At 41.0% G+C, this 24893-nt stretch overlaps 1 protein-coding gene and 1 long non-coding RNA gene across 8 annotated transcripts in view; one reads left to right on the top strand and one right to left on the bottom strand.

Moving 5' to 3' along the window:
• The window catches only part of LOC141567821 (uncharacterized), a 36528-nt gene extending 12307 nt beyond the window's left edge, over window positions 1-24221 (top strand). The window contains exon 3 of the long non-coding RNA XR_012490664.1: window positions 21416-24221. This is a non-coding gene — a long non-coding RNA (uncharacterized LOC141567821). The remainder of the gene's footprint in view (window positions 1-21415) is intronic.
• TMEM71 (transmembrane protein 71) lies at window positions 768-24558 on the bottom strand. 7 transcript variants are annotated; one of them, XM_019724062.2, is made up of 10 exons: window positions 24421-24558; window positions 22746-22827; window positions 21430-21490; window positions 19630-19836; window positions 17999-18171; window positions 10716-10901; window positions 7129-7204; window positions 3887-3948; window positions 3737-3796; window positions 768-945 (listed from the first exon to the last, which is right to left on the bottom strand). In XM_019724062.2, exons 2-10 carry the CDS (start codon window positions 22789-22791, stop codon window positions 908-910), a joined length of 909 nt encoding a protein of 302 aa, XP_019579621.2. In that variant the 5' UTR covers window positions 22792-22827; window positions 24421-24558; the 3' UTR covers window positions 768-907. The 7 variants fall into 7 exon arrangements, with proteins under 7 accessions (XP_019579621.2, XP_074172502.1, XP_019579641.2 ...); XM_074316401.1 differs by having other exon boundaries at window positions 22752-22827; XM_019724082.2 differs by having other exon boundaries at window positions 24237-24541.
• Window positions 24559-24893: the final 335 nt, after the last annotated feature.

Below are 24893 nucleotides of genomic sequence, written 5' to 3'. Positions count from 1 at the left end.
CATTTTAAGCAAAGACAAATTTCTCCACACAAATTTCTAGACAGAGAATATCATATAGTACAAATCTGAATTGGGAGGCATGTTTGGAACGTATCCCAAGCGAGAGGGATGAAGAAGGAGCATCTTCTACCACCCTTCGGTCGGTTAAGCAGGGCACCATTTTTACGGGTTTCAAAGCACTCCCGTGTTTTGCCTTTATTTTGCCCTTAAGGAATTTTTTTTCTGTTGTATATTTATTTTAATTGCAGTTTTAGTGAATGGTAATAATGAGCCCCAAGAAGTTTGAAAACTTGGTTTAAAAAGAAAGAGTTCAAGAGAATATACCTTCCAAAAAATGGCTCTCTCCTGTCCTTGATCCATCAACCATTATCTACTGTCACCACCAAATACTGAGCCACTCCTTTGGGGAAAATGATGACTTTTTCTGTATTATTTTAAAAATATAAACAGCATTTATTTACTTTTGAGATGCTATTATATATATATAATATAATTTGCTTTCATCATTCAATTAAAGCAGTTTAGCAAAGGATAGGTCCATGTCGGTAGGCCCAGGAATCTGCCCACATATAATTCTCTAATGAAAATGCATGTGTGAGAACCACTGCCTTAAGGAATAATCTGGCAACATTTACCCAGGTGGTTTGTTCTCTATGACATTTCACAGTCCTTTCCCTTTCACCTGCTAATGTTTGCAAAGGAAAGATGAATTAATCTCATTTTTATGAGCATATTATAATTATGAGGGCAAAAATTGGGATTTTTTTTTTTTTTTTTTAAGAAATCACAGAACCAAATTAAAATGTGTTTCTTAAGTATCCGGTCGTTCACTCCCTTCCAGTAAAGCAGTTGTTGCAAGCAGGCTGCAAATGGGACAGTTTCCGGATATTGAGATTGAAGACATCCGTCAGAGACACTCTTGATGCTCGTCAAATTTTAGCAAACCTGGGTCAGAGAAAGGAGAAAAGAAACGCACAATTCATCCCCATACACAGGAAATGCGGTATCTACTCCAATCACTGCACGAGATATAGTGCCCGGTGCACACACACTGACAAATGAGCTCGAGTTATCGTAACTGTGAAAGTGGAGCTTCAACTTTGAGCTCCCTTCCCCCCTCCCCTGCCCCCAGCAGTTCTCAGTTTCCTCCCTTTCCCCTGTGGAGGTTTCTGCCCCTAATCTCAGCTTGGTACTTAGTTCACTACCATTTCATATTGTTTTCTCTTCTCTACAGCCCCTCTAGAACAGAAATGCCTGGAGGGTAACAAGTGGCTCCCCCCGCCCCCGCCATTTCTACTCCCTAAAGCTTATTCATTCATTCACCAACTATAGAAAGATACATTTCTGCATGTAAGAGTAGAGAGAACACATGGTATATGTGTTCATGAATATGCAAAAGGTAGAGTGCTCATGCTAACCCATTGGCAGTGTGGGATACCTGTGAGGACCTTCATTTGAAAGGGACACTCGGGCCAATGGTGAACAATGCAGACAGTCCCCTAACTTGCAGATTTTACAGTTAACCAAGATGGTAGATGAATAAGAATCGCATTATGGTATGAAAAGGGATGTGACTTGAGATGTGTAAAGTGCTAAAGAATTGGCACTAATAATCTAACTGCACCATGCACGACATGCGTGGGAGGGCTACTCTATCGATGTTTGTGAAAGTGGATTTGGACCTTGCCCTGCACGCCCTTGACTTCATCCTTGACTGTTGGAACAGACTTATGAGGCATTCTTGACTCTCGATAGTAATAACCATGACTTTGGCTCATTCATTTCTGGGTATGTTTGTATGTGAGGGAGAGGCTTGCAAAATCTTTACTATACAGAGCTCTTGGCTATAAAGGAAGTACTTTAAGAAATGATGCAGCAAATACATTCCATGAATATTTAATGATGTATCTACTATTTTCGAGGCATTGAGATGGATACAAAAATGAAATCAATAGTCCTTGTTTTCATAGGTCCTAAATGTAAGACTGTGTGTATTTGAGGCCTGGTGGGAAGAAATAGGAAAAAATGGAGGGGGAACAACAGAACACGTTAAAGCATGTATACAAATAATCCAAGAAGGGATTTTATTCCATAAATGAGGCGGTAGATGAGAGTATTTCGGGTGGAATTGTCATCCTGGTGCTGACCTAATTTCTTTTCGGAGAGAACAAACAAGGAGCTCAGAACAGTAGGAGGTGCCCCCAAAGCCATAGGTGACACAACCCCTGCAGGTCTGACTCTGAAATCTTGAGGCCTTGGCACTACAACCCTGGCACCAAGTGACAGTGTTTGGCTCTTGGTGGAGACTCCATAAGCATCTGCTGAGGAAAACTGGGCTCCCAGTGCTGCACAGAACATGTAAGTTCTCAATAAAGATTTATTTAGTAGGTTAAGTGATGCCACTTTAGAAATCAAACCATCTTCCCAAGATATTCATAGCTAATGTGCAAAAAAATTACCTGGAGGAGTTATTGGAAAGGAATACCCCTCAGGAATTTAGGTTCAGAAGGTCTGGAATCAGGTTCTATAAATCTGTGTAAGGACACAAGCTCCCCAGTGGACTCTAGAGAGGTTGTCGCCATGCCACTCTTGGAGAAACTCTGCCCTCATCCCAGTGCTTCCTACCAAGATTATCCTCGTCTTTCTGATGAATTTTCACATGGTCATCTTAAAACCCACAGAGAACCCGATGTATACAATTCACACCATGTATACAATTCACAGCATCTGACAAATAATAGTAACGTTTTGTAAAACTGAGCACACATACAGACCTGTAGTTAATGCCGAGTGGGGCAGAGAGCAGCCTGTAGCCAGAGGGAGGGGAGTAGGTATCTTAGAAGAGCTTGAAGCAAATGTCATTCATTTGCAAGGGCTAAGGAGTAAGGATTTCTCGGGTGTCCTCAGGGCCCAATTTTCTAACTATCAGATTAAACAAAATTTAGCTGTATCAATGCCTGCACCCAGAAACCTGGAGTGCCAGGAAACTAAAGGAAGCATCACTCAAAGTGTCAGTAAATCAATACTGGCTGGAGTCGTAAACAAAACAAATCTTCACTCGGCCCCGTTGTGACTTCAGAATTAACCCAAAGACTTCACAAATAGGGCAACTAGTGTCAAGAACAAAGACCAGTAAACTAATTTGAATTACAGTCTTTAGTCTCCAAGCTATGGGAGTGGGCCTCTGGCAGCCATGTTGAAGTGAAGGTAATTAACACAATCCATCTTGCAATGGATGGGGCTTTGCAGGCTGCTTGAAATTCTGGGAGCCTCTCACCTAGACCCCAGTAACCCTTTGAAATATGCTGAACCATGGCAGTCAGTATACAGGGGATCATTAAGTGAGGAGAGAGGGCAGAGAAATCACAGTTTGCAACAGAGATCATTTCATGGGCAGTTTGCTAGTTATTTGGGAAACTCTAAGATAAAGAAAGGCCTCTTAATATGAAGTATTTTTTAAAGTGCATTGCTATGAATCTATAAAAGCCCTTTAAAACTGTTTAAGAATTTTAAATTCATATTATTTCCTGAGTCCTGCTCCCTTACAAATCAATTCTATTCTGTTTTGGGGTAAGAATTTAGGAGACAGGATGATGATACTATTAGCAGTAACAGAAAGTATTTTTCAGGACAAAGACCTTTCCTATATGTAGGCATTGCCATCATTACTCAGCATTCTGGGATATCAGATTATGGTCATCTTTATCCAGACGATGATAACGCAAGCAATACTTACGAGCACAGGCGGTGCCTTTCAAGTAGCTGGCAAGGCTGAGACACAGTGACTTGACAAGATCTTGGATGAGAAAGAGAAAATACTTTGAAATGACCAAAATTGGAATGAAATACAGGAATCAGAGCAGTCATTTGAGAAACAGTTACTTACAAGCAATAGTTATCATCAAGGAGCATGTGAAGACAATGGCTAACATTCCTCCCAGAAACCATCTGAAACAACAGAATTGCTCAGGTTCAGCAAACTAATTATGCATTTCCATTACATGAGATATGCTTTTCTGTGGACTATAGATTTTAGATTTTAAGATTTACTAAATACTTCATTTTAAGATTTACTAGAAAACTAATAAAGATAAAGATAGTACGGTATTGGCAAAAGGACAGAAATACAGATCAATGGAAGAGACAACCCAGAAAAAGAGCCATATAGAGACAGTTAACTAATTTTTAGCAGAGATGCAAAAGCAATTCAATGGAGAAAGGATAGTCATATCAACAAATAGTGTTGAGACAATTGTATATCCACATGCAAAAAATGAACCCCCACGTGTTTTCCTTAACACAAAATTTAACTCCAATTGGGTCATAGACTGAAATATTAACCACAAACGTATAAAATTTCTAGAAAAAAAAGAGGAGAAGATCTGTATGCCTAATATTTCAAAACCTTGCCCAAATAGTGTGTTAAACTTTTGGGGTTTTACCAATCTGATGAGTGATTGTATTACAGGGTGGATTTTTAGAAAAAGAATAATGTCTTTATTGTTTTTGTGTTCAAAATACGAATTATGGAAAGAGAGTACAAATAAAAACAAAGGAGAAAAGAAAAATATAAAAATCCCACCACCCTGAAGCAGCCATTATGAAAATCTGATGAATATCCTTTCAGATATCTCTTTATATGCATTTTTAATTGAGCATTTTAATTTTAAATTATTTCATTTATTTAATATTTATTTATAATTTAATATAATTTAAATCATTTAATATTTTATATTTAATTTAATTTTAAACTATGTGTTTAACTTGAGCTTTAACAAATGTATACTAAAGCATATAAAGTGCACATCTTGGTTTTTTGTGTTTTTGCTTTTTTTTTTACATAGGCCCCTGCAATCACTACTGAAATCAAGATGTAGGATATTTTCAGCACCCTATAAGGTTTCCTTTGTTGTCCCTTCCCAGTGTATCCCCCTGAATTAACCACCAATCTTACATCTATAATAACTGATTCGTTTTGCCTTTTCTTGAATTTTATATGTATATGCAATCATACAGACTCTTGAGCCGTCATCTTTCACTTACATCATATCTAAGAGATTCATCTGTGCTGTTGCCCATGTGAGTAGTTTTTTAACAAATTATTTACTTAAATAACCTTTTGATCTTAGAATAACTTCAGATATACAGAAAAGTTGCAGAAAAAGAGTACAGAGAGTTCTCATATACCACCCATCCAGTTTCTTCTATTATTAACATCTTGCAATTCATGGTACATTTGTCATAATTAAGGAACTGACATTGGGGCATCACTGTTAACTCAGCTCCACACTTCATTTGGACTTTACAGTTTTCCCTAGTTTATCCATGTCCCAGAATTCCATCCTGGACACTGCATTGCATGGAGTCATCCTGTTTCCTCAGGATCCTCGGGACTGTGACAATTTCTCAGACTCTCCTTGGTTTGGATGACCTTGACAGTTGTGAGGACGACTGGTAAAATCTAATTATAGAATGCCCCTCAATTTGTTTTTTTCTCACGGTTAGACTGGGGCTTGGAAGGTCATGGAGCTGAAGGACCATTCTCATCACACGGGATCAAGGGTACCTGCTGTCAACATAACTGACCCCTGTCGATGTTACTATTGATTATCAGAGGTCATGTTTGCCAGGTTTCTCGGCTGTAAAGTTACCTTTCCCTTCTCGCCATCGTCTACTCTCTGGAAGCAAGTTTCCCCATGCAGCTCACACTCAGGGATGGGGAGTGAAGCTCCCCTCTTAACGGGGAGTGTTTACAGAAATTAGTCTAAGAGGAATATTACGTTCACAGTCCTGTGAAATAAAGGAAAGGGTTCCATGATCAACTAAGTTTGGGAAATGCCACGTTAACTAAAACGTGTTTCTTCACCACATTATTTCACTGCGCCTTTATCATGCTAAAGCACATTGTGATCCTCCAACATGGGAAATACAACGCAGAATTTTGCAGATTTATTTTTAACTGTAGGACCTCCACCCCCTGCCCCCGTTTTTGTTTTTCTGGTCCCCCTGTGATATAAAAGTACTTCTCAAACCTCATACTTATCTGGGAAGCGTGTTTTAAAAAATTGATTTTCAGTAGATCTAAATTAGTATCTCCAGGGATAGGAACCAGGACTTTGTATTTTAAAACACACCTCCCTTAAGTGGCATGAGGGGTTAGACCCTCGGGAGGTGGGGCTTGAGAGCAAGCGGCACTGGCTGACCGGAGTACAGGAAGGACCGCAAAGACCCAGGACTGGACCGTTCCTCCCTGTTTCACTGATTCAACAAATATCGATGAGCCGCTGGCACTGGGGATACAGTAGCAAAGGAGACTCACAATTCTTATATATATAGAGAGAGATTTAACAATTAAACACATGAACTTATAATAGGGCAGGGAGTGGTAAGTGCTCTGAAGAAAAGTAGAGTGAGGTGTGTGTGACAGAGTGAGTGGTATGCTATTTATACAGGGTTGTCAGGACAGGGCTCTCTGATGATATGACCTTGGAACAGATTCCAGAAAGAAGGACACGCATACATGATGAGGCTTTCTGGAGAAGACTGTACTAGGCAGCGTAAACAGCATGTGCAAAGGCCCTGAGGCATGAGTGGGCTTAGCACAGAAGGGATGTGATCCCTGACCTGGAGGTCCCGGCAAGAAAAAGACATGCTGGACAGAGGGTAGAACAGATACATGCCCGTAATTAGGCAAGAGCATTATGTGCTCTGAGATGCTGAGTGGGCATCCCTGGAGCAGACACTTTATGTTAGGATATAAAAGTATAATGGGAAAGGTGGAGTCCCAGCAGGACTCCAAGTCCCCTAGTGGGAACTTTAAGTGCCCTTGAAGTCTAGGCAGGGGTACTTAGACTATCTGTAACAGAGAGTCACTGGGGATTTAAACAAAGGAGGATCCATGGTAAATTCCAATTTCTAGCAAGATACACTGGCTTTTGTATGCTTTGTGAGATGATGGGAGGAAGGAGGTGACAGATAAAAGAATACTTATCATGGACAGGCAAATGAGTAAATCTTAACCACAGAGCTACCTAAATATACTTTGCAGAATAAGGCAAGTAAATCATCGATCAATTACAATTTCATTAATTATGAAACACAACTGCATGAAAACAAAATCTGAATTACCTTGCACATGCAGAAAGGATCAAACAAACAGTAAGCAGAATTGTTTGAAAGGAGACCTCTCCCAATAAACTGGTTTCTAATAGGAAAAATAAAATTAATGAATTAGAACATTAATGATTAAATCCTCTTGGAACAGCAAAATCATACTAAAACTTTTCTTCTTCATACTAAAACAAAAGTTTACAGATGTCCGTCGGCTCAAACAATTTGTCAGAAGTAACAAGAAAAAATTATCAAATGTTAGAAAATTTTTACAAATAGATTTTCTATCATTAAAAGATAAATGATTACGCTACATAAACAGTTTTGGGCTTGCCTTTACTTTATTGTTGGGGAAAGGCTTTGTAGAGTTTTTGCTAATGTCATATCTAACTCTGATGATGATAATAATAATTGGAATGCTTACGTCTATGGAGCTTTCATATGTCAGTTCATTTAATCAACACAACCTGTGAGGTAGGAACCATTATCATAATTCTGCAAACGAGAAGACCAAGGCTGAGAAGAATGATGAAATTTGTCCAAGGTCATACAGCTATGAGGGGCCAGAGCCAAGATCTAAAAACCTCATCTAGCCAGAACGTGAGCAATGTTTTGCCTGAAATGGGGCAGGGAAAGAGAATTGCAACTTTGCATACTGGGAGTCTGTAAAGGGGGAAAAAAAAAAAAAAAAGAACGAAAATCATGAACTGATTGGCCTTGCAAAACTCTTTGCTCTCAGTAAACTATTGCAGTGCTATTGAGCCACAGTGGGAATGATTGCAAATTCTCCAGCAGTGCTAAACTTCAGTTAAACCAGTCGTGACACTATTATTCTAATCGCCTAAAAGAAATCAGAGCTGGTCTGAGGATGACCTCAGAAAGATTTAAAGGCAAGTAGGAACAGGCCTCAACTTAACGTTTGCCAAATGCTGCCCAGAAGAAACTCAATTTTGCAACAGTTGTTTAAAACTTGGAATGACTTTGTGCTATGAATGTATTTATTTTTGCTATTTGTGCTCTGAATGAAGATTGAGTCAGCACACAAGACCTACTTACTCCACCATGTGGGCGGAATACTGGTGATTGGCAACACAAAATATAGCAGCCGTGAATGACGTCACCGCGAACGTACAGTATTTCATGTACACTGTGAATTAAATACGTTATTGTGGGCTCAATTGAACTCTCAACCATCCTTCCAAAGTGCGTTTCTATTGATAGTCTCCTCCGATTTCATGTGGAATTTGGGAAACATTTTCTCACAGAAACAAGTCTAGCTTGACAAACCGCAAAGATCACTAGCCTTGAATATTGAAGGATTATTGGATTTCAATTTAAGTTCTGCAAAGATAGAACTTATATGATTTTGGGCGAGGTGTTCATTGAGTGAATTCATCAGTGGCCATTTATTTAGCACCTGTTTGGGTTTTGCTCAAGTGTAACCTTCTGAAAGCTTTCCTTGAATCCTTCGACTCCCCCTCAGCCCTTAGTCAAGACCCATGGCTCATGCATGCCCCCCTGTGTGCTCTTTTCACAATGAATTGACATCGCTGTTTTAATTTCTCTGTATTTCCCCACTAGACTGCAAGTTCACTGAGACTAGCTGACATCTATTGGCTGGGCTTTGGTGGCAGTGCCCAGGATTTCCTTGGGGAATCACTTCTCCCTTTTTGTTCATGGCTCAGGTGGGGAGACCGATTTCCCTCCCAGCATCTGGTCCACTCCAAGCCATGTGGAACTTCACAGCCTCATTGACAAAGTGATTGGTTTTGTCATGTCAATGGGACCCTTCCAGAACCAACAAAACTGAGCTCTTCTCATAACTCAGAAGGCTCTTCTCTCTTTCTGCTGGACTGGAAACGGGGAAGTTGTAGGCACCAAGCCACCATGGAGTAATAGCCTTTTAAAGTGTAAAGCTGGCACAGAAGAGAAGAGACAACAAAAATAGATGGACAGAAAACTGACATCTGTGTCTGGAATTGTCATTAATAAATCCTGTTACTGATTAATCCCCTTTGAGTTGGGTTTCCATCCACTGGAACTCACAAAGCCCCAATAGATGATGGCGTGTGTGCCTCTATTGTCAGCACGTGGAACCTTGCCTGGAACAGAATGCACACTCAAAACCTACATGTAAAGGAGATAAAACAGAATCAGATGGAGACCTTGTCCACCGAGGACTTCACAGCCAGGTGAAGAAGAGGAAAGTAGGTCCCATAGAGATAGATGCAGAGCACAAGGGGATTATGGGAAAGCAAAGTGCTACTTCCACCAGCCAGAGGGGGCAGAGGAAGCCTCACAGAAATGGTCTTGTTGGGTGTGGACCTTGAAGGAGTTGGGGTCTTCTGGGAATAGCAAGTGGGAGACACATTCCAGACACAGCGAAGAACCTGTACAAAGGCTTACTTGACCCCTCTGAACTTGAGTATTCTTGTCTGTAAGCCATGCTCTGTATCAGGTACCATGTGGGCAGTGTGGAATAAACAGATGATTAAACCATAGTGCCATCCTCTAGGAGCGCGTGGCCCAGCCAGGTGGGCAAGATGCAGAAGTAAACGTGCCACAGCAGTGCAGGAAATGGGCATGGGAGAGGGGAACCCTGTGAGCAAGGGAGCACAGAGAGTGGTCATTTCACACCCTCTCCCTAGAAACACAGGGTGGGCTCCCAGAGGAGGTGGCTATGGACCCTTACTTAGTAGGTGTTGATTACCTGGAAACTGTCTAAACAGTAAAAGCTGCTTTCCCTGCCATCCCAACACCTGGAAAGGGAACTTAAAAACCCTTGTTAATATTTGTTTAATAGCTACCCTGGGGACAAAATGAAGCAGGACTTACTGGTCTTTGGCAGAAGAAGAAGAGATGGTCAGTGGAGTGACTATGCATGACGTTGTGAAGACAAAGCGAAGATATTATTTTTCCATTTAACCTCAATCTTATGTACTCATAGCTTTGCTTTTTTATTTTTTATTTTTTGGTATTTAGTATACATGACACATGACACTAAAGGTTTTACCTGAATTATTTTGATCATTACAAGGTAGGAACTCTGATTATCTCCAATAACAGAGGAAAATGTTAAGTTTTAGAGGGTTAGGTGAACTGTTTCTGAGTTATAGATAACAAGTGCGGGGAGATTAAGGGACGTGCTTGCTGAATTTATTTCATATTTACTCCTGACAGGAAATCCCAATACCTTTATATCTTTTCACTTTTCCTTGCCACGGGCATAGCATTAAAGGATGTTTTATTCTTCTTTCTTTTCTTTTCAAATCCACAGCTAAGTACAAAGAGTGAAATAACAGGCACCTGTGTATATACTACCCAGATTTAGCAAAGCTTAACATTTTACCAAATATATTCAGGGCTTTTCAAAAACAAACAAAACACTGCAAATTCAGCCCTTCAGATGCCTCCAAGGTGACACCCCAAAGGCAGTCACCTCCTCTGTGAATGTGTCACACGGGTGCTGCAGCACCCCAGGTCCTAACCACCTCCTACAGGTTGAGTCCAGTTCCTAAGTGTACGTTCGTCATCTCTGAGTCATTCTCCAGCCCTGAAAGCAAGAATTCTTTGGGTGTGGCAAAGAGTTAGAAAAAGAAACTCACTTGAATGATCCAAAATGTTTCCTGGGAGATATTCAGAAGCCATCCACTGGTGCTGAAGGGGTACATCCTGAGAGTGATTTCTGGGAGTATGAGATGTGATATGGCCCGAAGAGGAGGCTTTGACAGAGTCTGCATTTGGCTTCTCTGACTCCAGGTCGTCTGTCAGAGAGCAGTCAAAATCTCCTCCTGGAAAAGCAAACAGCGTTTAATGTGTGTGCGTACGTGTTCATGTGTGTGCGCACATGTGAGTGCATACGTGTGTGTGTTGTGACTCTCAAGGCACGGTAGCTAGTGATCATAACACTGGTGACGCCACTGGAGTAGGATGGGAGTGGCTCTCTCGATGGCATGGCACCTCCGTTAGTCCTCATTCCTGAAAGTTCTAGAGGAAAAGGGCCTTCCGTACAGAGATGAGCAAAGGCCAGAGGCATGACCGTTTGGTGAAGGAAGCCAGGGCCTGTGGGGTTAGAACAGAGTGCCCAGGAGAGCCCTGTGAAACATGAAGCTGGAAAACTAGATAGAAGGTGGGTCACAGAAGGCATTGGCTTCCTGGGCTAAAGAGTTTAGAACATATGCTGCAGGCAGTGGTGTGATGGCGTGTCCCCAAGTGAGGGTGGCACTGTATGCAAGCTTCTGCCACATTTTTATGTCAATAATATAATGTGTGGTTTTGAAATATGACAAAATCCAGGTGGTTCTGAAAGAAGTCATGAAAAAAAAAGATCAGACAGGCTTTTCTTGTTTTGATTGCTGTCATGGGATGTCTGGAGCAGAAAGTGACTAAGGAAGGACTGAGGCTGCCCACAAGTGACATCCGCAGAGAAGACCCCAAGCCAGAGGAGACTGGGAGGTGGAGCAAGGGGAGAGGAGAATGCAAAGCTTTCGGGGCACGGGCAGGCACTTCTCTTCTTCCATTCGGTGCACAGTTATTGTATAACGGCTCACATGGCTCTCGATGGGAGCTGCGAGTGAGAAGTCCAGGGATTTACAGCTGTGCCTGCTCATGGCCTGAGAGGGACAGACATGCAAGCCAACAGTTAGGATGCAATGAGGTAATTGCAACAGTGAAGCCTCGCCGTGGGCATTCCAGTGGGAATCTAGGAAGGAGTATCTGCGTCTGCCTGGGGGAATCAAGGGAGGCTTCACAGGTGAGGCAGTCCCGATGTGGAAACTTGAGGGATGAGTAGGAGTTCCTCCAGAGAGAGGGCAGGCCAGGCAAAGACGGGGGAAAGACATCAATCTGTGAGAGAACATGGTGGGTTCCCAGAAGAGCAAGCTCTCCTGTGTGTCTGGACGGGGGTCCGTGAGTGTAGACAGTCCTCGGAGATGTTTCTGGCTGGGCTGCTAAGCAGGGGCCTGATCACGGAAGGGGCTCATGGGTCACACTTGAGACCCAGCATTTATTCTGGGGCAGTTTGGAACAGGAGTGTAACCGGAGAAGCTTTGTGTGTTGAAATGCTCACTCAGGAGGGAGACCTTTGAGAGAGCCCAGCGCCATTACAGGAGCTGGAAGTGATTATGGAACTCCAAGAGATTCCCGGGGTCCTCACTCAGTGCTTCTAAACAGGGTGATTTCTCCCCTCACCCCCAGGGGGCATTCGGCAATGCCTGGAGACATTTTTGGTTATAATGCACAGGACCGGCCTCGAAACAAAGAATCGTTCAGCCCCAAATGTCGGTAACGCTGAAACCCTGTCAAAGAGAGAGCAGACCTAAATGTAGAAGGAGTCTTCATGGTTATAGCTCTTTCAACAATCCCGCTAAGCGCTTACCAGGGGAGAACAACTGTACTTTCCTGCATTTTCTGTATCTTCCTGATTGCCCTTACTTTTGTCACAGCCCCTACATTCTGCTTTCATAGGGCATATGATAATTGCCAATTTTACAATTATTGTAGAAACACATACTACCTAATATGTCATTTGTGTGATTTTTACTTAATGTCTGGAAAAGGTCCCCTGATCTGTCCCAGACATCAGCATTTGACACCTTGCTTATGGTCAGCCCTCGATAAGATATATGCATAAATGGAGAGTTATAGTGGGGCGCAGGGAGATTGAGACATTGAGGTTTCTATACCCCAGATCTAACCTGGACCTGCTGTAACAGGACTACAGTAACCATGGCGATGGTGGCTCAGTTCTCACCGTCCAGGAAGCTAAAGCCAACCTGAGCTTGCGGCTTCACTCAAGGAGAACGGCCTCCTGGCCCAGGCTGGTTGGCTGAGTGTACCTGTGGCGCTGTCCTCCTGCTCAGCCTGGTTACTGAACCAATTAACAGGTGCTTTTGCACAGGGGAATTCCTGCCAACCTGCAGGCTCCTCCCACTGTTCCTCCCACAACTTGGGGCCACTGGACTGCAGAAGCTTCCCTGCTAGTTGCCTTGGAGAAATGAAGCAGCAGGAAGTGAAACACGCTGATCCTCTAGCAATGACCGCGCTGGCAGGGGAGGGCCTGGATGTTGTTCATCGCAGCTCCAGTCACAGTAGCCAAGATGCACAAACAACCAAGGGTTCATGGACAGATGAACAAGGAAAGAAAATCCTGCCGTTTGTAACACTACGGACGAGCCTGCGGGACAGCATGTTCAGTGAAATAAGCCAATCACAGGACACACGCTGAGTGATCCCACCTACAGGAGGTGTCTAAAATCACCAGACTCCTAGAAGCAGAGGATAAACCGGTGGTTGCTAGGGGCTGGGGGCTGGGAGAAATGGGGAAGTGACCAATGGGTAGAGTTTCAGTTGCGCTACATGAGTAAGTTCTAGAGGTCGGCCCAATAGTATAGTGGCTAATACTTAACAGTATGGAATTTTATGCACTTCAAAATGTGTGAACAGGGTAGATCTTATGTTAAATGCTCTTGCTACAAAAAACGAAGACACCAAAACAAGCCACAAAGGGACACAAGAAAACTCTGGAGGTGTTGGATGTCTGTTACCTTGATTGTGCTCATGGGATCATGGGTATTTGCAACTATCTAAACGCATCGAATTGTACATATTAACTATCAATTATACCTCAATAAGGCTGTTTTAAAAAAAAGAGGAGGCCGTGTGGTCAAATTAATGTGGAGGTGAGCAGGAACTGGGAACTTTTAGGGCTGATTCATGAGTGGCACTTAATTAAGATCTGGGAAGATGTGGAGAAGGCTGTGACAATAGTAAAAAGACCCCTGTGCTATTGCCCAAGGCTGCCTTGTTGAACTTACAACATTGCCACTGAGAATTAGATGACTTTTTTTTTTTAAATGTATATTGTGTGGAATACTGGAAATATTACACCAAGTTTTCTAAAACGGAGGTGATGGCATTAAAGACGGAAATTGCAAAAAATAATGTTAACATTAAAAATCATCAAGGATGTTTCATCTCTGAAGCGACATGATTTGCCCCCCTCACCTACACTTCCTAACTGACATTTTTTTTTTCTCCAACCTTAATAATGAATGGAAGGATCAGAATGCAGAAAACACTTCACCAAATAGCTCTTCTGTATCAGATTTGAAGATATTAATTTCATCCTGGTTTATTTACATTCAGTGGAGTTGACTTCTGTTTTAAAAGGATGAATCCATTTTTGCAAGCACATTTCCAGATCCTTGCATGTAAAGCGAGCATTACTGTTGGCTGCAGAGGGAAACACAATGCCACATGCAGATGTTGCCATCAAAGATATTTATGGGCGAGGCACTAATTAGCTGTAGAGAAAATCGCAGACCTCCAGCTGGCGTTCCTTGCCAGAGGTCATCTGGTCCTCTCATTCTTAGGACTGGGGGAAATAGAGCGGGGAAGTCCTGATCAGTTCTCCCTGCACGAATCCTCCATCCATTTTCAGTGTGACTCATGAGGCTCTGGGAACACATCCTCAATTGCAGTATTGGGGCCTGGGGAATTGCGAGGTGCCATGGCTAAAGAATGAATTCCAACTCATGAGGAAAGGTGTCTCAACACAGCAGTGGAAGGGGTGAACTCAGGATAAACCAAATAGGCAACCAAAAAAAAAAAAAAAAAAAAAGTGCTTTTTAGCCTGAAAAATGAAGCAAGAGAAAATCAGGGGAAGTGAGTTTGATTGCATCCATTGCCCAGAGAGAAAACAGCAAAACAACTTAATTTTGAATGCTTGAGTCTTCTAACGAGGCGACAGTTCCAGAGAAAAAATAAATTGCTGAGAAAAGTCACGGGGCTTTGGGCAAATCCGGAAAAGAAAAAGTCTGGGGAAGATTTGATTACGGTTTACAGCCGAGAAGAGAGATTTCAAAGTCCTGCGTGCACCCGGGTTGACTAATTACTGATTTTGGAGGGGGTGGATGGTGGTTTGATTTGTTGTATTTAGCAGATACCTGGAAACCATGAGAATTTTAACAAGATACCTCAGGCACGTGCAGCACTGCTCTAGTCCAGTTGCTTTCAAATTGTTTGGGCATATTTCGAAGCGGCAACTATGGGAAAACTAGATGTGAATTTCCAAATATGTGAAACTGCCTTTGGAACTGGGAAACTGCGGTTCCCAAACTTAAGTCATCCAAGCAACATTTTCCTGATTTTTGCCATATCCTGGAGCCTGCTTACCCTGAACCATTTAATGCATTTCTCAAATTGTCCCATTTGAGTCTTTTACGTACTTTATAGGAAACTGTTATCAATCATTTAAATGCCCTAAAGAGAAAGTAAATATAAGAGTAGGTATAGTGAAAATAAGACTTTATTTCATTTGCACTAAACACCATTGTAGCAGAAAGCTCTGAGCTTATTCTTTGTTAAACGAACTTTGCTAAAACAAGAGAGAGTAGCAAGTGTTCAAGAGTCTTGAACCTATCGAGGCTCTAAACTGAGCAGTGTCTGAGGCTCTAAACTGAGCCCTGTCCTTGGTTTTAGCAGGATAGTGAGGAAGATTGGAAGAGGGGATCCCAGCTTCTCTCCCTGCGAGATCCAGTGTTCATTACTACTGTGTTCTAGAGGCATCTGCTGTCCCACCCCACACTTTGGAAAATGTTGATTTACAATTGAGAAGAGGCTTGCCCCCCCTCCCCTCCCCCCCCTCCCCCCCGAAAGCCAGCCTAGAACCAAGGGATGGAAACTTTCAAAAGGCACGTGACAGGTCAGCAAAAGAAAGCCACTTCTGCAGCAGTGAGAGAAAGACGTAGCTTAAAGAGTCACAAGAGTCCAAAAGTGGCAAATCCACAGAGACAGAAAGTAGACTAATGGTTGTCAAGGGCTGGGAGGGAGTGGGGGGATGGATAATAGGGAGTGACTGGTAATGAGGGTGAGGTTTCTCTTTGGGGTGATGAAAATGTTCTGGAATTAGAAAGTGGTCAGTGTTGCATAAGCTGTCTTGTGACTATATTTTTTCATCACCTAATTCTACACATTCAAATAGTAAATTTTATGATACGTGCACTATATCTCAATTAAAAAGTAATGAGTGCTTCTTATTGCTATAAGTGTTTGTGCCAGCCTGTCAGGGATGTGGAGACTACGATTACCTCACCCTTCTGGTGGAAGTTTGCATACAGAACTTACTTATCAGAGATTTCTTTGAGGTTGCAGAGCACTTGAACTAACCTCTGTTAAACTGTACATCATTAGCCATTTCTTTTTTTTTCAAATACCTACATGAGGCTGAAAACTGATCTCTTTTAAAAAATATATTAAATTTATTGGGGTAGCATTGTTTAATAACATTATATAAATTTCATGTGTGCAGCTTGATAATACGACATCTGTATGCTCTGCTGTGTTCTCACCACCAGAAGTCTAATCTTCTTTCACTATGTATTTCACCCCCTTTACCCTCTTCGTCCTCCCTCCACCTTGCTTACCCTCTGGTAACCACCATTCTGTTGTCTGAGTCTGTGGGTTTGGGTTTTTGTTTGTATGTTTGTGTGTTCCTTTGTTGCTTTTTGTTTTGAGTGAAATCAGATTGTTCTTGTCCTTTTCTGTCTGACTTATTTCGCTTGGCATGAAACTCTCCCGATCCATCCATGTTAAAGAAGATACATGTGGTACATATACACAATGGAATACTACCCTGACATGAGAAAAGATGAAATAGTGCCATTTGTGATAACATGGATGGATCTTGATATTATCATGCTAAGTGAAAGAAGTCAGAAAAACTCGAGAATCATATGACTTCACTGATATGTGGGATGTAAAACTGAAAGCAACAAAGGAACAAGACAGACAAAGAAACAAAAACTCATAGACACAGACAATAGTTTAGTGGTTTCCAGAGGGTAAGGGGGGTGGGGGGTGGGAGATGAGGGTAAAGGGATCAAATATATGGTGATGGAAGGAGAACTGGCTCTGGGTGGTGAGCACACAATGTGATATATAGACGATGTAATACAGAATTGTACACTTGAAACCTATGTCATGCACACACACACATATGCATATATGAGTGGACAATCAAGTTCACGAACTTTCCACCCTGCACTTACACGGTGGGAAGTTTGCGAACTTAATTGTCAGATATTGGCATATTTACATATATTATTACAAAATGTATATTACATAATACATATATATGATATATCTAATATATACATATAGCATATTTCAACAGGAATATTTCATGTTATTATCATATATTATGATATAATACCACGCTTCCCCGAAAATAAGACCTAGCCAGACCATCAGCTCTAATGTGTCTTTTGGAGCAAAAATTAATATAAGACCCGGTCTTATTTAACTATAATATAAGACCTGTCTAATATAATATAATATAATATAATATAATATAATATAATATAATATATAATTCCGGGTCTTATATTAATTTATATTAATTTTTGCTCCAAAAGATGCATTAGAACTGATGGTCTGGCTAGATCTTATTTTCGGGGAAACACGGTAATGCATAAATATATTATTATCATACTATATATACACATCTTGTTTTAAAAATGAGAAAATTGAGAGTTAGTTAAGTAACTATCACAATGTGCCCAAATTAGGACTTGAACCCTGACTCCAGTATCCTTTTTCCACCCGTATGTAGTACAGAAAAGATACATTGAACATATACAAATGTTTTCCAGGTTTTGTCAATGTGATAATTCATATATTTAAATTAGGCTATTTTGCATCACATGGAAACATGTATTTGGATCCCATAGGAGTGTGGAGAGAACTTTAGATTAATTTTTTTATACGTGGCTCATTATCTCTATCAAAATGACTGTTGTCTCTGGATTTTACATTGGTCCAGGACCAAATGTTGCTGCTGACCACTTGGAAATGGTATTTTGTTATGGAAAAGGAGATTCAAACTCACCATTTTCATTGCAATGGTGCGTGTCCACCCTGCTGACTCCCTCCAACGAGATGTCCTCATTTGGGGAAAAGTCAACATCATCAAAGATACTTCCATGCAGCCAGGATTTAGAGGCACTGAGGTTGAAGAAAGCAGAAAAGGAACGGCGGATTCTCTTTTTCTTTCTAAATATTCTGGAGAGAAATGTAAGTAGCATGGTGATTAATGAATAGCGGTCAGGTTCAGTTTTTCAAAACAGAATTTAGTGAAAGTGATTTAATGAACAGAGTTCATCTCTACAGTTCAGGTCCATGGAGCTCATTTTATTTGTTCCCTCTATTAATTCCACAGAAGTTTCTTAAATTTCTGTGTGTGCCAGGTGCTTGGTCAATGCCAAGGCTACTGAGATAAAAGACAAAACCTTGGGTACACAAAGCTCACAGTCAGTATTAGAGACAGACAAACATAATGCAGGTATTGCTAATGCTTTCATAGAGCTTATTTTGTGTCAGGTGTCTTTCTTAGTGGTTCAGATATAGTAACTCACATCCTCAGAACAGCCCTGTGAGGTACCATTGTTACCCCATTTCTCAAATTAGGAAACTGAGGCACAAAGAGGTTAAGTAACTTGTCTGAGGTCATACAGCTAGTAAGTGACATAGCTGAGATGCAAACCCGGGCAGTCTGGCTCCATAGTCTCTGCTCAATTGCCCGGCTATGGAGGGATGTGTGCTCTGACAGAATTAACTAGAACACCAAGAGGGGCATTGCTAAGGGAGGCTTTCTGGCCGAAGAGAACTTTGAGCTGCATAGGATCATCTGACCTATTCACTGAAACACAAGTGGGTCCCATATTGGATGGTACTAGGAAATTAGGCTAGGAAGGCAAAAAGAAGGCCAGTAATGGAGAACCTTGGATGTTATGAGAAGGAATTGGAATTTAATGTTAGAACAAAGGGAGAACATTGACGTATGTCAAGGGGAAGAGGGTGGTAGTGATGTGATTTGGTTTGCATTTCTGAAAGATTTTCACCACGCACACATCCACAGTCCCAACAATCCCCTACATTGTAATCAGTATTGTCCTGATAAGGAGAAATTCGACAATTTGTCAGTGACCCCTCTTTACCTGCAGAATAAAGCCCAACCTCCTTAGCCGGGACTTTAACCCCCTCCATCCAGCCTTGCTTCGGTGCTCAGTCTTCTCTCTTGCAGGACATCCTTTCCCACCCAAAGTTGTATTTCTACCAAACTATTTGCCATTCCCAAAGTTGTGTCAGGGTCTCTCAGAACTCTCTCCAGAAGTCGCCTTTCTTCCATTTGTTTTAACTCATGTTGCACATCTCTAAAGACTCAAATCAATCATCGTCATCTCTAGGCAGCTCGTTTTAACCCATTCCTCCAAGAAAAATTGGCCTCCCATTTCCCTTCCACTGTACTCTGTTCAGACTTCTACCCCAGGACATGCATCACTTCATTCCTTTCGTTTTCATGTCAGCTATTCCCGCCCCTCATTAGCCTTTGTGTTTCCATGGTCTGAAGCAGTCATGGGCTCCTTAGAAATGAATGTTGAATGAACAAATGAATGAATGAATAATTAATGGATGGATTGGACTTCTGATTCTTTTACGTAATATCCTCCCTCTACTTACCTAACTAAGTTCTCCTTGTACGTAACACTGGTCTGGGGTGGACTGAGAGTTACGTTGCCATCTTTGTCGCAGAGGAAACTATCTTCCGTCCAAAGATAGTAGCCGTTGGTGAGCAGTCTGGGACTTCGGCGACAGGGAAGTCCTGTCAGGGAGTCTACGGAGCAGCAGTCAAAGGACACATCCCCATCCAGAAAATCACAGGCAAAACTAAAGAGGGAAGAAGGAAAGTCCTTTCAATCTTCGTGCAGAACATCCAGTCACACAAAATCCACATTTCTAGTCACCATGAAGGAAAACACCTCTTGACATTCATGGCTGCCAGTTACTTCTGCATCTCTAAGAATGTCCCTCTTAATCTTCTGGGCTTCATCTCCTCCCCTGTGAGAGCATCGAACATTTGGTGTTTCTTTCTGTTGTAAACACGTTGGTGAAACATTATGGCTCGTTGGTTTCTTGACCATATGATGTAACTGCACCCTTGACATTAGTCCATTTTTTTGGGTGGAAAAATTGCAAAACAGTCTCTCTGGGGTGTTGGAAGCTCATTGTTTCCTTCACCCCTTACTCTAAATATCCTTCTAATTGCTACGTATATCCTTAATCTTGGCACTGTAATAGATAACGTAACTACGCAGCCACCAGACACGTACGAGTTATAGGGTGAACGTGCAGACAAAGAGATCTTTCTAGCCATTGCCAACGTCCCTTTAGGTCAGCTGCACAAATGTCTGTGCAGTGACCATGCCTGGTTTGCTTCAGGGAAGTCTCCGATTTAGTTAGGTAAATCTGTATGTGTCTTAGGTTTGGAAAACAATCACACACCTGTATGATTAAAAGGCAACCTCATGCTCTACTGAAATTCTGGTACGTGTTTAAATTTAAAAGTCTAATTGCAATTAATACATTCTCTAAAGTTAGTCAAGTGCTATTTTAAATGAATATTATTTAGTATTGAAAACTTATGGGCCTGGCCCATACTTTATGCTTTATCTGCTTTGGGCAAACCTCCATAAAAGCTAAGTATCATTATCTTCATGGTGCAACAGTGAAAAAAAAAGAGGTTGCAGAAGGGCAAATAACTTGTATATTTTACAGAGCTAGTAAGTGGCAGAGCTAGGGTTTGAACCGTGGTCGCTCTGAATCTAAAGTGCGTGCCCTTTCCACACGGCCTGCTTGTTCATCCTTGGCTAATTCAGTGATAGTAGTTGGAGGCCTAGAGTTTACAAAAAGGGGCAGGTTCTAGTATCGGTGCGTGATCCCTTTGTACAATCGGCACATTTCACAGAATACTAGAGGAAACATCAGCAGATGCCTGCACAGGGAATAAAAGACGGACAGAGGAACAGAAAACACAGAAAGGAAGCGGAAAGAGATTTCATTGCAGAAACTAAACAAAATGGTAGCCCCTACATGTTTTTAGTGCAGCACGAAATCGGGCCAGCTTGAGCTTTGGCGTAGACTCTTGTTGCTCTTGTAAAGTGAAATAGTAAAGGCATATTGAAGAGAATATAAATTTGAAAAAAAGTAATGAAACATCAGTATTCCGTAGTTTTCTCCACTCACCAAACAAACAATTTACATTTGCCAACATGTTTACACCCCCCTCCAAAAAAAAAAATCCATTATTATGTTAGGCAAGTTTTCAGTTTGTATGTGCATGGAACTGAAAGTATATACCTATCCCCAAACTGGATGATATTTAAAACTAATATTTTTAAACCAGGAATGCAACAATATAATGCATACACAGGAGGAGAATTTGATTGATTTTTTTTTCTTGTAAAAGCCCCATGGAAATACCTTGGGAAAATGCATGTGGAAGACAGCTCTCCAGCTCCTTTAATCTGAGACCGGGAAGAACCTGCATAAGCAAATGAGAGAGAAGTACAAATTGATCACACCTCACCAACGGGCGTGATGGCAAACAGTGGAAGCTGTAAAGAAGGTGCAAATAGCTGACGTCCCAGCCTCAGCAGAGACGCCAACTGGTACAGCCATCCAATGAATCAGTAATAACACAACTTGTCAGCAGGCCTCTCCAGGAAGCCAGAAATCATCCAGGGGCTTCTATCTTCTGGTTCTTCTCCCGTTCAACACTCCTTTAGAGGTCCTTTATTATTATTCTTACCCACAGGATGAGGCAATAATAAATCATCAGCATCACTGACTCATGAAAAGGAGGAAGAAAACATCTTGTGTGAAGCTATAGAAAACCAAAGTCAATTAATTACCCAATGTGCTGGTTATTTTAGCTTACTCAGTAATCTGAGGAATTCAATCATCTGCCCAGAATCTCTCTCATTAGTGCATTTTACGGCACTTCTATGGTAAAATAATGAGCAAAAGGCATTTGTGGAGGGAAAAAGTAAAGTTTTGTTTCCTATAAATGATTTTCTAATGTATGAAGCATGTCAGTATTCTTAACTTAAAAAATTAAATAGCACCCATTCATTCATTCCAGTTTAACCAAAGATGTGGCAACAGATTTCAATCAGGGAAAGTTATAGTTGCTTAATATTTTAAACTCTAAAGCAGAATTTTATGTTGTACATTAATGGTAGAAATACTTGTACTAGACAGGCTCTGCGAGACTTGATTCCATTTCTGACAATATCTAAGCAAAGAAAGGAATGTAGATGTTCAGATTGGGCTGGTTGATTTGTAAGGAGAAAATTGTAGGTGCCTGAGGGAGGGCTAGAAGCAGGGTTTGGGGAGACAAATGACAAGAGGAAGGAAGAAACTTGAAACCACTACCGTTTTAACAACGCCCTTGTTTTCTGCAAGTAACTATCAAAATCATTCAGTATTTTTTTATAGACAGTTTTGCATCTTAATAGCTGATAAACAATCTCCTTTCACATTTATGCACAGGAATCTAAAAAAGAAAACGGTGATTTTTTTTTTTTTTTTTTAAATTTCTACTAAAAGAAAAATACCACATTTCTCTCAAGGAAAGAAATGAAGTCAAAATCATTGCCAAAGTGAACACTGGCATTTAAGAAGCACAAGCTACTGACAGATGGTTAATGGTATGAGTATCAGCAAAATCAAAGCAAGGAAATTGCTAAGAGAAGTCTAATCATTCAAAAGATAATTGCGTATAGCAGTTCGCCCACATTTACTTGCCACTGGTGTTGACATCAGTTGAGATATTCGGTACATCTTGGGAAGGCTGCTTGTTCAAACTTCACAGATTTTCTGCAAAAGACGTTAAAAAAAAAAAAGGTGGATTGTATATTAAAAATAGAAAAGTGATGCCAAAACAGGTGGCATCGACTAATTGCACTAGTCAGATTTGTTTACTGAAATAATACAGAAATACAGGATGGAAGGCAGGAGATATAGGACAAAGGGCCACTGAGGTGGTGTCTGCTGCTATCATTTTGTTGTTACATTTTTCAGTGTCTTGATCAGTGCATGCAAATAATCTTTTTCTGTAAATAAGATCAACATTTAATTGGGAAAGCTAGACTTGCAAAGGTTGACTTGTAGTCAAAATAACACAATAAAAATGACTTACTTGATTAAGAAATCTGAAAAAAGATTGGGTCTAGAGCCCTCTAAATAAACTTATTTACATTTTCATCATCCAGCAGCCATCAGCCTCATTATCAAGTTTCAAATAATGCTTGGGATTGGTGTCTGTCTTTTGTCCAACACCTTGAGCCACTGACAGGTAGTCACAGAGAGGGTCTTTTGTACATGGTATCAGCCTGCTTTGCACTAAAAATAGAACATCTCTGGGCAGATTTCAAAACTCAGTTCTCACAAACGTATTATTTACTTTCTCAATTACAAATTAAAAAATTACGTGAATGAAGACCATTTACTGCTCACCACATACATCTACCTTTTGTTGACTATTAAACTTTGTAGGTATCACCATCCTAATAGCTTTATAAGATAGGATGAGATGCTTTTCTGATTCCCCACCTCTATCCACGTTTTTTTACATGTGATAACCAGTAATGGATTGTTGTTGTAGCTGTCATGCATGAAATTAAACCAGGATAATTCTATAGCTCTAGATTGATTCTTCCAATAAAGTACATACAAAACCTGTTAGAAAATTTTGTTCCTGGCTCATCTATACCTTTAGATAAGTCAGGAGAACTTTCTGGCAGTCTTTGGATAATCTCTAAATCAAAGCATGCGTTCAATTGATTTCATTTGTTTGGAATATAAAATAATTGTTGTTTCACTATAACATATTAGGTTGGTGCAAAAGTAATTGTGGTTTTTTGCAATTATTTTTAACCTTTTAAACTGCAGTTACTTTTGCACCAACCTAATAATAATATGTCATTTGTCCTTTTGAGTTTTGATCAATATAATATGAGTATGCCCAGCCCAGATTACCCTAGGTTAGTTTTCCCCAAGCATTCAGTATAGTTTTAAGCCAAGTCCTGCAGCAAAAAGTAAGGTCTTGTGGCCATGTAATACAAATTCTTGTAGCAGGGTACAGGCAGTACACTAAGAGTTAACTGAGTATTAGTAACACTAAAAACGACTTCAGTTACAGTTCTAAAACTTTACAAGAAACAGATACTATGTACCACTTCCATCCAAGCAACAAATCTGTTTGGAAAAATAATTTGCCCACACACGTTCTTTCCAAAGGGAGTTCCCAGTCTCTTCTTCCAGTTGATAGATGACAAAATAATTACTGAAATACGAAGCTTCCTGCGTTTGACAGTCAGCGGAGAAATCCAGGACTTAGCAGTTCTTCAGCTGATAATACTGTCAGAATGTCAACAGGTACCGGAGTCTCTTAATCAAGGGGAACCCCACCTTTCTCTCCTAATAGATGCCTGCACACATCACCGTGTGCAGACATTTGCAGAGAAGTTTTGTCTTCAGCAGCCTCTTGTTCTTTTGGTTGTTTCCTAGAATAGAAGAGCATGTCGTTCTTGGGAAAGGCAGCCTTAAAACCACCCTTGTTTCCTTTCAAAACCAGCCTGCGCAACCAGAGGCTGAGGCAGAATGAGGTCACACTTCCTGTGGGGCTCACATCAGTGGCATTCAGGCTGAGGGGCACTGTTAAGACTCAAGATTGGCTCCTGGACCAGCTATGGGGGGTGTACTGCCCATGAGTCAGGCCACGGATATATCATGGTCACTGGAGGGATGCTTTTCTGAGCTGACTCGGCACCCCTAGCTTCGAGAGCGTAAGAAAAACTTTCAAAGAAGCAACACTCACACTTCTTGCTTATCAGCTTCTGGCCATTTTCAGTGTGAGTAGTGCATAGTTGTGCTTTGTCCAA

This window comes from Rhinolophus sinicus, linkage group LG12 (assembly GCF_036562045.2).
Source record: "Rhinolophus sinicus isolate RSC01 linkage group LG12, ASM3656204v1, whole genome shotgun sequence".
NCBI classification, from domain to species: Eukaryota; Metazoa; Chordata; class Mammalia; order Chiroptera; family Rhinolophidae; genus Rhinolophus; species Rhinolophus sinicus.
Note: the sequence above shows the minus strand (reverse complement) of the source record. Positions and strands in the feature narration are given on the sequence as shown.